Source organism: Sinocyclocheilus anshuiensis, unplaced genomic scaffold, assembly GCF_001515605.1.
Source record: "Sinocyclocheilus anshuiensis isolate Anshui unplaced genomic scaffold, SAMN03320099.WGS_v1.1 scaffold579, whole genome shotgun sequence".
Lineage (NCBI taxonomy): Eukaryota > Metazoa > Chordata > Actinopteri > Cypriniformes > Cyprinidae > Sinocyclocheilus > Sinocyclocheilus anshuiensis.
In genome coordinates, this window is record NW_015551075.1 from 3,569,838 (window position 1) to 3,584,666 (window position 14,829).

The 14,829-nt window shown below is 35.1% G+C and overlaps 1 protein-coding gene across 1 annotated transcript in view; it reads right to left on the reverse strand.

Annotated features, from left to right (window-relative positions):
- The window catches only part of elp4 (elongator acetyltransferase complex subunit 4), a 91,954-nt gene that overhangs the window by 27,485 nt on the left and 49,640 nt on the right, over window positions 1-14,829 (reverse strand). The window contains exon 9 of the mRNA XM_016452317.1: window positions 11,761-11,867. Within this exon, the coding sequence (XP_016307803.1) occupies window positions 11,761-11,867 (107 nt within the window). The remainder of the gene's footprint in view (window positions 1-11,760; window positions 11,868-14,829) is intronic.

The following is a 14,829-nucleotide window of genomic DNA, read 5'->3' on the forward strand; positions in this document are numbered from 1 at the left end:
AACAAGCAACAACGACTTATCCAAGTGACTGCTGCAGAACGCACGCGAGAGAGAGACGAGGCAGCGCAGATCGCACCTCGCAGTGAGTGGGAATTTACCGAACGTGGCACTTGCGGGAGTTATAATCACTGTATGCAATACAGTGTATGCAATCCGCAACCTCACACCAAATTTCAGGCCGTGTAGATAGGCAAGCCTTTATATACAAATCATTTAGTAAGCAGAAATCCGAAATTTACATTAACATATTAAGTTAGAGGAAGATGCGACGAAGACATACTGATAATACTCTGACATCCAAAACATCTTTGCTACTTTATATCTCCACAGACACTAACAGCCAACAGGCTAAACAGCAGGCAATACAACAGACTGAAACGAAACAAAATCAAATATAATAGTTCATACAACAAAGAAACCAATGAAATTGAAAAAAATAGATCTCTGCCTAAACCCTAGCATGAAATTATGAAAAGTATGAAACATTTACCTACTTTTAACTCTTATAACTTCCCACTTTGTCTGAACGTCTGACCTCAAAATCAAATACTATGAGAATTCTGAACTAATACACCCCTATTTCCAATCTAATGCTTCAATAAAGAGTTATGAAATAATAAAAACAAAATCTGCAAGAAGGACCACATTCTTAATAAGATGCTCATGTCTGGCATAATTATGTCATGAACACTTGTTAGGTAGCTTATCTCTAATTATATATAGGTTATGAAGAATTAATAGTCCCAATACTCAAGCATACATATGTAGGTGTGTATATACACAAACACTGGATGTGTTTGGTTTTAGCAATGGTTTAACAATGCAGAATTCACAGTAAACGTGCGTGATTGCAGCAGTGTGCATGTGACGGGGGGATGGGACAAACTGGAGGCACGCCAGGGATAGGTGAGCTGTCACTGGTCATTAACATCACCGCCACGATACAAGGAAGCAGGGGAGGCTGGGGGAAGTGGGCGGAGATTTTTTGCCCATAGAATGTAAGTGTGATGGAAAACTTGCTCTCCTACCCTTCTGAATTGCCACATGGCAGTTGTCTCATGGGAAAGCTTGGCACGCAAACACCTTATATCTCAATTGCTATTGCCAAAGGGAATGCACACCAATACAGAAACACACAAATGAATATTCTGCCGAGGCATTCAGAGTGACTGAGGGCGGAAAATTAACAGATTTGCTGTAATTTAGCAAAGTACTATTTTGAAACAAGCTATAAAAAAAGCATATGGTTAAACTGATGCAATAAAGACTAATCACATTTCATATATTCATATCTAAACATATACTGTATATTAATACATAAAAATATATGCATGTATACATATGCACACGTAAATTAATGTTTATAACTTACTAAGTGTTGATTTACACTACTGTTCAAAAGTTTGGAGTCAGTAGTTTTTTTTTTTTTTTTAAAGAAAGTAATACCTTTATTCAGCAAGGATGCATAAACTGATCAAAAGACATAATAATGGTACATAAGATTTCTATTTAAAATAAATGCTGTTCTCTTGAACTTTATATTCATCTAAGGATCCTGAAAAAAAAACCCCGATTTCTTTAAAAATATTAAGCAGTAAAAATGTTTTTTAACATTGATTATAATAAAACAATTAATTGAATAATTGAGTAAAATAATTGAGAACTACTAATAATTGACCATCAAATAGAAATATGACTGTGAATAACATATTATATAAATATAAATGAACGAGTTCTAAAGGATCATATAAAAAATAATTTAATAGGCCAATATTTACATTTCAATATATTATTATATATATTTTATTATACATTAGATTATAAGTTTACAAAAACGTATAGGCTTATAGAATAACAACAAACAAAAAATAAATTCAAATACATCCCTATATTTATATATATATTACATTTATCTAAATATTTATGATGGGAAATGAGAAAATAATTGGAAAAATAATCATATTCCAATCATATAAATTTTACAGTCAAAACTGTGTTTGTGAACTTGTGGGCTTTAGTAGAGCTTGAATGTAATTGGTCAGTTCAAACGTGATTGGCTCTGACATAATGTAGCCCCGCCCCCATAATGTCCCAACACTGCTGTCACTCAGCATTACTCCTCCTCATTAGCTACAGTATGATGGGAAAGTTTGTCTAAATCAGAAATAGCCCAGTTCGGCTCACAGTTCACAAAGCTGGGGTCACAAAATTAGTGTTAATTTCGTCAGACATTTTTAATTTAGTCTTAGTCTTTTAAATTAGTCTTAGTCCTGGAGTCAAATTTACGTAGTTATTATCATATTTAGTCAACCTTGCCCTGTTTTTGTTTAGTCAAGTTTTAGTCGACTAAATGTCGATTTTGAGAAATCACTTTCACCAATAAGCACAAATCAATAGAATGTGGACTCATTCACATGGCTTATTTTACCTCATCTAGTGTACTGATTTATTATAGGCTATTTAATATATAACTTAATATCAAAGACTAAGACATGCACTCTGTCTGTCTACATTATGAAAACTGGCAAAAACAAAAAAAAATTTTTAACAGTAAAATTCCAAATAGTAATTCCAATAATTCCAAATTGCAATAATGTTTCTCTATTAAAACAGCAGCGGTTGAGTAAGTGCATTTATTCAGCAAACACAAACGCAAACAAAATAGTCGAGATCTCATGACAGAACACAGACTGGCTGAATGACACTTTCATTTTAGCTGAACTTCAGCTTACTTGTTTGTCGGTGTTTTCAGATCATCGTCGATGCTTCCGCAATGAAGCATGAGCAAATGGGCATGGTTGCCAGATTGCAAAAAATAAGCAAAACACCGGGCAGAAAATTGATCCTTTTAACAGAGAAGCTCTGATTTGTGAATTTGAACTCTTGATATCTGGCAACTGCAAACATGAAAGCTCGTTTAATAGAGGCGTGTACAGCAGTCCGCAATAATATTTTATCTCCTTTTTTTGACAAAAATAAAAAATTTTGGTATAGTTTTTATTTTTTAAAATACATTTTAGTCTCATCTTTTATCATCAACGATATTACATGTTGATATAGTCACAGTTATCGTTTATTGACCTTATTGTTGTCTCGTCATCGTCTCATGTTAGTAATGGAAAAAAAGCTCGTCAACGAACATTTTTCGTCATACTTTTCGTTAACGAAATTAACACTACACAAAACTCTGCCAACACACTCTGGGCTTTTGGTCTCAAAAACATTCTTTAATATGGATCAGGACCCTCCCATTTTGACTCATGAATAATCTATATTAAAGTGCATTTGAGAACTCAATGTGCATTTCCAGTGACCTCGGTCATCTGTTTAGGTTCCACTGAAAAGCAGCCAGCTGTAAGGTGTCGGGGTAAAGATGGTCATAAAATTCATAAAGTTTTTATGGCCAGTTATTCAATGACTCCGTTTAAAGGTTTTATGCAACCCTTTAAAAGAACCCTTCCTATCCATAATCAAAAAGGAGAGAGGTCAAAGCAGCCCAATAATATCTCCTTTAAACATTAAAAATCTTTATTGCATCATCACTAGGTGTTAAGTAAACGGTCACAGACTACTTAAAAAGTTGGAAATATACCATTATTAAAACCAACTGCAATTCTCAAAAACCCTCACCTGAAAAATCTCCTTTAACCTTTATGATGCACAAAGCTATTTTTACTCAGAGTTTAGAAAAGGGCTGTCAGTTGAGAGAAAGTACTGCTAAAGCCCTTGGAGCATTTCAAGAGTGTGGGAAAGTTATTTTTAGCAGCCAGGCCAGAACCGACAAAGACTTCTACTCAGCCATCTTTTGCTCCGGATCAAAATTCCACCTTTGAACCGGCCGACAGTGGACAAGGTGGGGGTGAGGCCGACTTTGCTGATGATGGCAAGTTTAGCTCAAATGGTATCGCCACTATTTAAAGTGAAGCAGAGCACCTCGAAAGAGGGTATTTTTGCTTTATTTCAATACAATAATTGCAACATATTTGCTCAAATATTCCAGGAGCAGAGGGAAACGGAATCAAAAATAAACTACTTAACTAATAAAATAAACATGAGTCTAACTACAAATGATTTCACTGTTACCACTTCTCTGCAACATACTTTTAAATCAAGCTATTTTGATCCGATTATCCTTCAAATACACAATCCTTGCTTTTATTTTCATAGCCTGAATTTTCATAACAGGGTATATTCAGAATCAGAGTTGGGGTACTTGGACTCGGGACTCAAACTTGGACTGCAATTGTAAATTAACTTAAACTTGGACGGACTCGGGTGGACTAAATGCTGATTTGCTGCTCAAGAAACATTTCTTATTATGATCAATTATTGAAACCAGTTATGCTGCTTAATATTTTTATGTGATGTATTTTTATAATGCAGCCTGTAAGCATAAGAGACTTATTTCAAAATTATTTTCAACATTTTTAAACAGTACTGTACATGCCTGAAGTTTTACACAGTAGCAAAAGATTCAAAAAGTGCACAGGCTTCTCACCTCTCTCTTAACCTTTGACATTTTGGGGAAAGCACAACACAGTGGCTGAGATAGATACCTATAAGACGACCGTCAGACTCAGGTGAGCCTGGCGTCTCTTTGGAATTTTTCAACATGTTTGGGTTGAGGAAGTGCATTAATATTAGATTGCAGATTGCACACTGCACATGTAAAGCCCTTTCAAAGAGTCTGGGCTAAAGTCAAGAGCCACTGTGTGGGCCACTGTAGATACAGTCAAATAAATTATAGATACTGATCTCATGTATAGAGTGTTGCACTCAGTATGGCGCATGTGTGGACCGATCACTAAAGCCCTGGCACAAAACTATCTGCACAGAAATACATGTTCAGAAACATTCTTAAAGAATTATTCACAATTCACAATCAACAACTCCAATGTGACATTTGTAACTCTGTCTTTAGTAGGAACACTTTGGACTTAAAGTCTGGGATTCAGGCTAAAGAGTGCTGCAATTCGCTAATTAATGTCACAAGCTGAAATACCGCATTTGTTAAATAACTAGTGATGGACCAATACAACAGCCAAGCAATTGGCCAATATTTGGCCATTTTGAGATTATGAATTACAACAGTAAGATTTTTTAAATCTTCTCTCTGAAAGAAGTCTTTTATACTCACCAAGGCTGATCGAAAATACAGTAAAAACTGTAATATTGTGAAATATTATTACAATTTAAAATAATTATTTTCTATTGCTGTGATGCAAAGCTGAATTTTCAGCATCAGTACTCCAGTCTTCAGCGTCACATGATCCTTCAGAAATTATTTTTATATGCTGAATTGTTGCTCAACAAACATTTCTCATTATTATCAAAGCAGCTCTGCTGCTTAATATTTTTGTGGAAACAGTGATACATTTTTTATGAATTCTTTGAAGAACTGAAAGCTCAAAAGAACAGCAATTATTTAAAATAGATTTTTTTTGCAACAATGAAAAAGTATTTACTGTCACTTTTAATCAATTTAATGCATCCTTGCTGAATAAATATATTAATTAAAAAAATCTTATTGAACCCAAACATTTGGATAGTAGTGTAAATCAACACTCAAATTATATAACATTAAATTATTAAAATTAATTTGCATGTTCAATCACCTATTATAAATGACTCGGCAACAATGTTTTACTATATTTTTAATTATAGTAAAAATTTATCTTAAATGGAGTTTAAAACTATCCAAAACCAACGATACGTCACTAACTTGCATTAGAAAGGTTTAAAAGACGAAAAATAAAACTAGAATGCCACTGCATTCTATATCAACGACAGCAAAACTCATACTGGTTGACCACTAAAACTAACAACCCCATTGAGCAACTTCACGTCTTCATGAACTGTCCGCAGGTTAATAGTTGGATCACAGCAGCAAGGCCCAACCAACAAGACCTAAACAGACCAGGCTGGCCCAGACACAACCAATCAATCAAGATCTTGCCGCAGGAGCAGAACCTTCAAAACTAAGATGGGACAACAAAACAACAATTACTAAAGGAATGCTTGTGTGGTTATGAGAATTATAAAATCAATGTTCTGACATATCACCATAAATATGCCCACACAAGTCTTAAATATGCCCTCAACTGGTAAAAAAAAAAATTGATGGTTCAACCATTCCAAAGAAAACAATGTAGGTATTGCAATTAAAACACTCACACCTGATGACACTCAACCCAGTGCTGATTGCGCCACAGTAAGCCATGGCTAATTTTACCCAAATCCTGGGTTGAAGATCATCTGAACTCACCTCCAGAATCCCCAACTCCCTCAAGGTGTGTTCGGCTCAAGTTTGGGTCAGGTCACGCTAGGGTAAGTATAGTTTAATCACATACCTCTCACATTCCTGTCTCAATCCTCAGCTGATCACCTCACTTGTTGTCGAGTGTTCAACTGACATGTATGCGTATGCGTGAGTGGTTGCTAATCACGCTTTTCCTCATAACCCCTCTCTCTCTATACCTGCCGGAACAGGGACAGAGGTTAATTCTGACCGCAGGGCATTCTGGGCAATTGACTGCTCATCAACCGCCAACTGAACTTTACCAGTCAGTCAAAGACAAGCAGCCAAATGCTCCTCTGGGTAGCTGAGTGACAGCATGTAGACCCAGCCTGCATTAATTACATTACAGCACAGCAACTCGCTTCAACAGACAGGCAGAATATTCATAAAAACTCACAATTCACGCTTGGCTGTGTTTGCATTTGGGAGTTGGGATGCAGGATTCACTCAAAAAGTTTGACAAATGAAAATGTTAAACAAATTAAAAGACAGACTTCAGCTTCTTCTGTTGATTAGATTCCAGCTTGTCCTTCCTTCACTGTATGGTACAAAACCAAAAACAAAACAATAAAATAAAATGTAGTTAGTTTTAATGATAATAATATATTTATTTATTTTTATTAAATAAAATAAAAACAAAATAAAATAATAAAAATAAAATGAAATTTAGTTTGGTCAAATTAAAATAATACTTTTATAATTTTAATAATAATAACAATAACAATAGTAATATTTATTTCTCATAAATATTTATGTAGTTATTAATTTATATTTTCTCATGCCTAATTTTAAAAATATAGCAATAATAATATTACTACTACTAATATATGTATGCATACATGTATGTACTTGCGTGTATATATATATATATATATATATATATACATACACGTTTGTTAATTTCTTTGTTTTATGATTTATTTATTTCTTTATTTATACCTTTCTGATGCCTAATTTCACTTTAAGCGAGACTGAAGCTTCAGCATTATTAAAGCAGTTAAAAAAATCCTCAAAATAAACCAATGTCATATCGGTTATCGGCCATAACAAATATAATTATCAGCATGACCCCAAGTTTCTATATCAGTGTATCCCTAAAAATACTAAATGAATTGTACATTTTATGAGAAATATACAAGAACAGCTACAGTAGTTTCATGCAAGTTAGGAATGATTCAACCTAATATTTCAGTTTTGCAGTTTTCAAATGTCCTGCATGGTTTCTATGTGAGAAAACTCATCTTTCTGTGTTCATGTTACCATGACGTGGCTGATCTCTGATTGACGTGTGCACTCTGAGCGACCTGACTGACACACACTTGTCCTGCCAATCACATTTCAAACACAATCACTGAACACAGATCAGGCCTCTGATTCACACTGACTCATCTTAAAGGGAAGGCGAAGATACATTTTTTTTGCGTGTGTTAATAAAGGTTGGGATGATAGCCTGGCTAGAAAGAGCAATGCTAGAAAGAAAATAGGTGTTAAAATGGTCCTTTCATACTTTTTTCCCCTACTTTTACATGTCAAAGTCATAATTCAGGTCAGTTCAGAGGTTCTGAGTGCTGAAAGTCCATCAAGTTCTCAAAGTCAAAAGATCAAGAGATGATTCTTCATGATATGACCTTTTTAAAGTAAAGTGTATTTGATTCTTGCTGTGGAGACCATACATAAACAATTAGTGGCTCTCTGTAAAACCTTCCCATCAAGACTGCATCACAAATATTATAAAAAAATGAGGGTAGAATTATGATTGAGGCATGCAGTTGAAGCGAACGCACGCTACCTTCAGCCCCGCAGGGCAAACTCACTGACATGAATTTCTTTTCACCCAGCATAAACGCCGCACGGCACATTTGTTTGTGTGCGTGACAAAGGTGTTGGTGTAACACTATTTATCAAAGGCCTGTCTGTAGGTCATTGGCTAGATTGGAATGGTAAGATTGAATGAGGAAATTCATGAAAACAAGTCACTATCTCCTTATCTTTTCATCACTTTTTTCTTATTCACCACATCTTATTGTGATGTCATCACACCTGACTCTGGGAGCTTCAATCAAGAACACATTCTCATATGATCTCATTTGAATTCATTTGAATTGTGCTGTTGTTTGGTTTACACATACATTTGTGAAATATAATATAGTGTTCATGTCAGCGACAATGTCATGGGTACGATTCTCAGTGAATGCATAAATGCCTTGAATACAACACACATCATCAGCATATACAGTACTTCAGAAATGTATAATAGCATTTAGAACTATATATTCAGATCTATAACATTTAGGATTAATAACTACACTGCCTTTCAAAAATTTTGGTCAGTAAGGCTTTAAAAAAAAAGAAGAAATTAATACTTTTATTTGGCAAGGAGACATTAAATAGCTCAAAAGTGACAGTAAAGACTTTTACTTTTACTACAAATTCTACATAATAAATATTATATAGATAGACTATTCTGTATAATATTGTATCTAATAAATGATAAATCAATCTTCACAAACATATTAAGCAGCACAACTGATTTCAATATGCTTGCACAAGATGTGCGATATGTTAAAATGAAATATGTTAAAATTTAATTTTACCATATAACACAAGGTGAAATCTTAAGTATGTTTTCTTATTTCAACATTTTCATGAGTTAACATTTTTTGCTGAAACATATTTTGTCCAAGCAATATTGTCTCTTATTGCTTTAGTTTGGGGAATTAGGACCTTTAAACCATTTTACTCTATGTATATTTTGTTTTTATGATATGATATTTACATTTATGGATTTGGCGGACTCAAATGAAATTATATTGCACTCAAGGTATGCATTTTATGAGCTCATGCACTTCTTGGGAATCAAACCCATGACCTTGGTGTTGCTAATCCCATGCTTCAATTAGATTTACAAATTATTATACTGGGACATATTTAAAGATCAGATAAAAAGATGTTAAGGTACATTACGCTGCCCAAAAAGATACACACAATTTTTCAGCGCTGCTACAACACAAACTCACATTTGAGCCCCTGCACAAACTCAAAGCAGACGGCTCATTAAACAGCCATTGCAGGAAGCCACCTTGACTTTTATTGACCCTATAAATCTAGAGGAGAGGAGTGGATGAGAGGTCTCTGCCTTAGAGAGCGTTTAAAGACAAAGACTGCTGGTGCTTCTGAGACAATAGACTTCCTGATTAACTATTAACAGCTTCACCACTGATAACTTAATTAGGGTCCAATGATGGGGCTTCAGTAAAAGCCTGGGCCGTTTAATTTGTCTCCACTTGATGGACAGGCACTTATTGGCTGGAAGTGGATTGTGTGTGTGTGTGTGTGTGTGTGTGTCTCTACTGAAGAGTTTGTGATGGTAGTAAACACACAACATAAATTGAACACTCAAACAAACCAAGCGAAACTTTTCTTGAAACTGAAAATAAATGCAAAATAAGTTTAATTTAGACAAGAAGTTTAACTGTTAATTGGAACTTATTTTTTTCTCAAAGAGGATGAAATATCTCTTATTATAAACTAGGTTGTACTAGTCAACAAATTATTATCAACATGACACCAGGTTTATAACTCAACAGTTTTCATCAACAATATCTAGCTTTAAGCCATCAAAACAGAAATGTTAATTTTTGCTGTAAGTTACAACATTTTTACAAAAAACAGCTAAATTATTCCTGTCACAGGGACAAAAATATTGAAATTATAAAAGAAATTATAAAAAAAAGTGTAAAAGAAATATAAAAAAAATTAGTGCTGGGCAACGATTAAAATTTGTTTTAATCGCGATTAATCGCATGGTTTTCTGCGATTAATCGCATTGTCATGCACAAAATTCAATAATAAATTCAAAAGTATTATGTACTGTTTTCATTTAAAAGTACTGCTATATGAACAAAAGTGCAATAACATTTGGTTTGCAAACACTTTAAACAAATAAGGTGCTTTTTTTACAGCAGTATTCAGCAGTTAAAATATTTATTGTAAATCTCAACTTAAACATTAATGTAATCAAATTAAATATAAAACCAAAGCTATTTGCCACTGCCAGGGCATTAACGTTTTTATAGAAAATATTTTATAATTTGTTATAGAAAAACAAGTTATGCTCAAGAGTCCAGAGCCTCGATCATAACATTATATCAGGCACCTTCCGAGTAGAGACCTGCACTATCGCGGGACCCAACGCAGCAGAGTGCAGCGCGGGACAACACTAGATGGGCGAGTGCAGGTGCGGGCGGGTAGAGACTCGTGTGTGCGGGATGCGGGAGGAAAATAAAGGGTGTATCACACTAGGCAATCTTAACCGTGCCCGAGCGCGTCTGACCACCAAAGCCCGGTTCGTTTGACTAGTGTGATCGCTCCGTGCCGCGGGTTCGTTTAGCCGGCCCTGGCTCGGTTGGAAGAGGTGGGCCAGAGCACGGTTCACTTGGGCTCGGGCGCGGTACACATGTAGTGGTGGAGCGGCGGAACTTCTGATACGTGCAGTATGATTGCGTGAACATTTCTGAGCGGCAAAAGTGATAGATCTGAAAAGCAATATATTGTGAGAGGGCCGTCTGTTACCGTGTCCCAAACGGCTCAAAATAATAAACCACAAAGTTAACAAAACGATGCACTCCACTGTGCTGAGCGAGAGCGCTTCTCTGCTGCCTTCACATGCTATCGGAAACTTCCTATTTCCCACTTATGAAGTCGTAAGCTCTTCATGTGAGCGCTGCGCTGCTGCAGTCTTGGCCCTCCCTAAATGCGCTCATTGGTATCTTGAGACACGTGATGACACCCATCCCAAGCCAGTACTGATCAACATCCCACCCCTCCTGTGACCCATGGTTTGTCTGTATGTGTATTCAGAGCCAGTGAGCAAAAGACTTTCATAATAATAAAAAACTGCATTAAAACGTGATAAAATAATTGTTGCCGTTAATCAATTAATCAATTAATGCATTAACGCGACAATAACGCGTTAACTTGCCCAGCCCTAAAAAAAATATATTAAATTTTTTAAATTATACTGAAACCCTAAAGTGAATTTTACACACACGTATATATGAGACTTCAGAAAGAAAATTTTCAAGCGTTTGAGGTTATTCTGAGGAGAGGTGTAACATGTTCAGTCTAAAATCAATTGTTTCAAACTTTCAAATTGACGCTCAATAGCTCAGGAAGATAAACAGGAACTAGTGAAGCACAGCTGGACATCAATTCATAATCATGACCTCCTAATATGTGCAGTGCTTCGAGTGACATAGGGGGAGGAAATTAAAATTAGCAATTAAAATGAGTAATATTAGCACCTACTCTTACTGCTCTCCACCTGTAATTGTTAGAACCAACAAAGTTGAAGAAAAAAAAAGCTGTGTGAATGTGCTTCCGAGTGGAAAAGACAACTGAATAAATTGAAGAGAACATTATTAAAGTAAACATATGAGAGGACATGACTGTTATAAACTCACCTCAATTGTGAACTGCTTTCTCTTGAGTTTGAAGGCCAAGTCTTTCGTATCAGGTACCTCACATGACAGACAGTTCAGACGGGGCAACTGACGAACATGCAGGAGACCTGAACAAACAATAAAGACATTAAAAGCGAATCATATCACTGTGTAAATGTGCTGGAAATACATACAGATGAGATATATTGTTCAGTATAGACTTCAAAAGTTCATTCAAAAGTTTGGGGTTGGTAAGTTTTTTTAAATGTTTTTGAAAGAAATCTCTTGAACTGAGCTGACTGAAAATACATTAAAATTGTGAAATATTATTACAATTCAAAATAACTCTTTTCTATTTGAATATATTTTAAAATGCTATTTATTTCTGTGATGTAATGCTGAATTTTCAGCATCAGTCTTCAGTGTTAAATGATCCTTCAGAAATCATTCTAATATGTTGATTTGCTGCTCAAGAAACATTTCCTATTAACAATGTTGAAAACAGACGTGCTGCTTAATATTTTTTGTGGAAACCATGATACATTATTTGATTTGTTATTAATATTATATTAAACCATGATATATATTTATTTGGTGAACAGAAAGTTCAAAAAATGGCATTTACTTGAAGTAGAAATCTTTTGTAACATTACTGTCTTCACTGTCACTTTTGATCAAATTAATGCATTCTCGCTGATTAAAACTATTAATTTCTTTCAAAAAATTAGTTTTACAGGTTGTGAGCAACAACTTTTTCTAAGTGCATGTTTTGCATTAGGTGCAACGTGTGTAGTGTGACACTAGCTATATTTCAAACATAATTAAGTTCTAATACAAGTTTTTAGACTGAAATTGCATTTAAAATTCATTTTTCTCAAAAATCTGATGCGTTACATTTCAGTGAGCATGGTGTTTCTTACTACATTCACAATATAACACAGGCTAATAAACAAGTTCACTAGCAAATATTTTTCTCAGGTTTGTTATGCCTATTCCATATTTAAACAGACTCTGCTTTTCATTGTCTGCTTTTACTGAGTTTTACTGTGGGCACATGCCGCTATCACCTTTCACACTGGCCACCATAGCATTGTTATCAACCATTATTTTATTAGTTGCACCAATGGGCAGAAATCAAAACATACGAGAGAAGAAGTGCAGCGGAGGGAGGAGAGAAATAGGTTGGTGGGAGGGAGAGAAAGCAAGAGAGGTGAGTGGAGGATGGGGGTAAAACAAGGTCAGTCAGCACAGGGGCATGTTGGGAAGAGAGAAAGCTTTTTCAACCTCTATCTCTCTTTAATTCAAAGCTCCATTTTTTTTCTGTTATGCAGCCAGTAGAAATATGACATTAAAAAGAAGCGCTGAAGACCAGGATGAGGGGGATGAGAGGACGGAAAGAGCATGTGTGTATGTGTGTGTGTAAAGGCCCTGCTTGTAAAGGGACCCATGCGCTAGGTTGATTCTGCTCGAGTTGATTCGCTGTGACAGGACTCCCAACATGCTTCGTGCAGTGGACGCACCACAGAAAAATAAGAGTGGCCTCATGTATGTCTTCACATTCACTATTGTCTATAAGACCTTACGGCAAAGCATTAATACATGAAACGAGGTAAAAATCAAAAATCAATAGCAAGAGCCAACACTCTCTGAACTAGGGCTGTCACGATTATGAAATTTGGCTGACGATTAATTGTCTGTTTTAGGGCTTTGGCGATTATGCCGATTATCCTGATTAATTATCTGTTTTTTATGGCTTTCATTATATAACTGTGATTAATTTAAGGGTTCAGTAAATAATTATTATGTTATCTTTTAATATTTTTTCAGTTATTATTTTGCAGTGTAAGATTACATATTCCAAATTCTAAGAATTGGCCAATACCGATCCAACACCAGCGCTATTTTTTTTTTTACACCACTACCGAATATCAATACTGTATTTGTGGAACTAATGGTCACTCTTTTTTAACCCCTTTGTTAAACATAATCCACTAAATACTCACTTCCTCATTACAGAGAAAATCTACATTTGAATAAAAATATATAATCTATGAAATTAAGCTAGCTGACTGTATAATTTAGCAGCAAAAACAATATCTTGAAAAAACACTTTGGTGCACATTATACAATTTAAACTATTATGTTAACTATTTGTATTCTTACAAAATACATTCATGAAAAAAAGCTTCTAATAATCTTTCTGTGTGCAAAACTTTGATAATGTGAAATGCTTCAAACAGAGCGGCACAAAGCTCTTATGCACATCCAGGGTGCAGAATGATGTGCTTGAAGCAACATCAGTCACTGCACTCCACACGGTACAAACAAAGAGAAGAGAAATGAGAGAGCAATGAACTCCAGCAAGATGTCATTTATGCGAATCCCCAGACCTTTATCTACACCTTAAGTATTATAATGGGAATATATCATCTTGGAGAGAGAGTTTTACCGTGCTGACTGTCATAACTGAGCGTGACGTGCTGTTTGAATGCTGAGCGGAGAATAACTGACAGCTGCAGCAGAAGGAAGATCAATTTCTGTAAACTTAAATTTAACAATGTAAATATAATTCTGTCCCTCACATCAAGATATGGAAAGGCTTCAGATGATATAGACTATACAGTGCATGAAAACCAAACTGGTGCTCTTATGTTTCTTTTGGCGTATGACTCCCCCTTGTGCCGTATAAAAAGCACAATAATGGTTGTCTGAAACAACCGCGGTTAGTTCAAATAATCGCGATTAGACGGTTATTTAATTATTGCGACAGTCCTACTCTGAACACCTTATTTTTTTCAAACACTTCAAAAAAAATAAATGAAATAAATAAAAAATAACACAAAAAAGTATGGCACTCACATTGTTGAGGTGTGTCCACAATCTGTAAAGCAGCACTGCATTATATTTTTAAAGGGGTCATAGGATGCCCATTTTCCACTGGTTGATATGATTCTTTAGGGTCTTATTGAAAAGTCTGTAACATAGTTTGGTTAAAATTTCTCAATGGTAGTGTAAAAAAACCCTTTTTTTCCCCTGTCAAAAACAGCTCTTTTCAGAGCAAGCCGTTTTGTAGCATTTTCCTTTAAATGT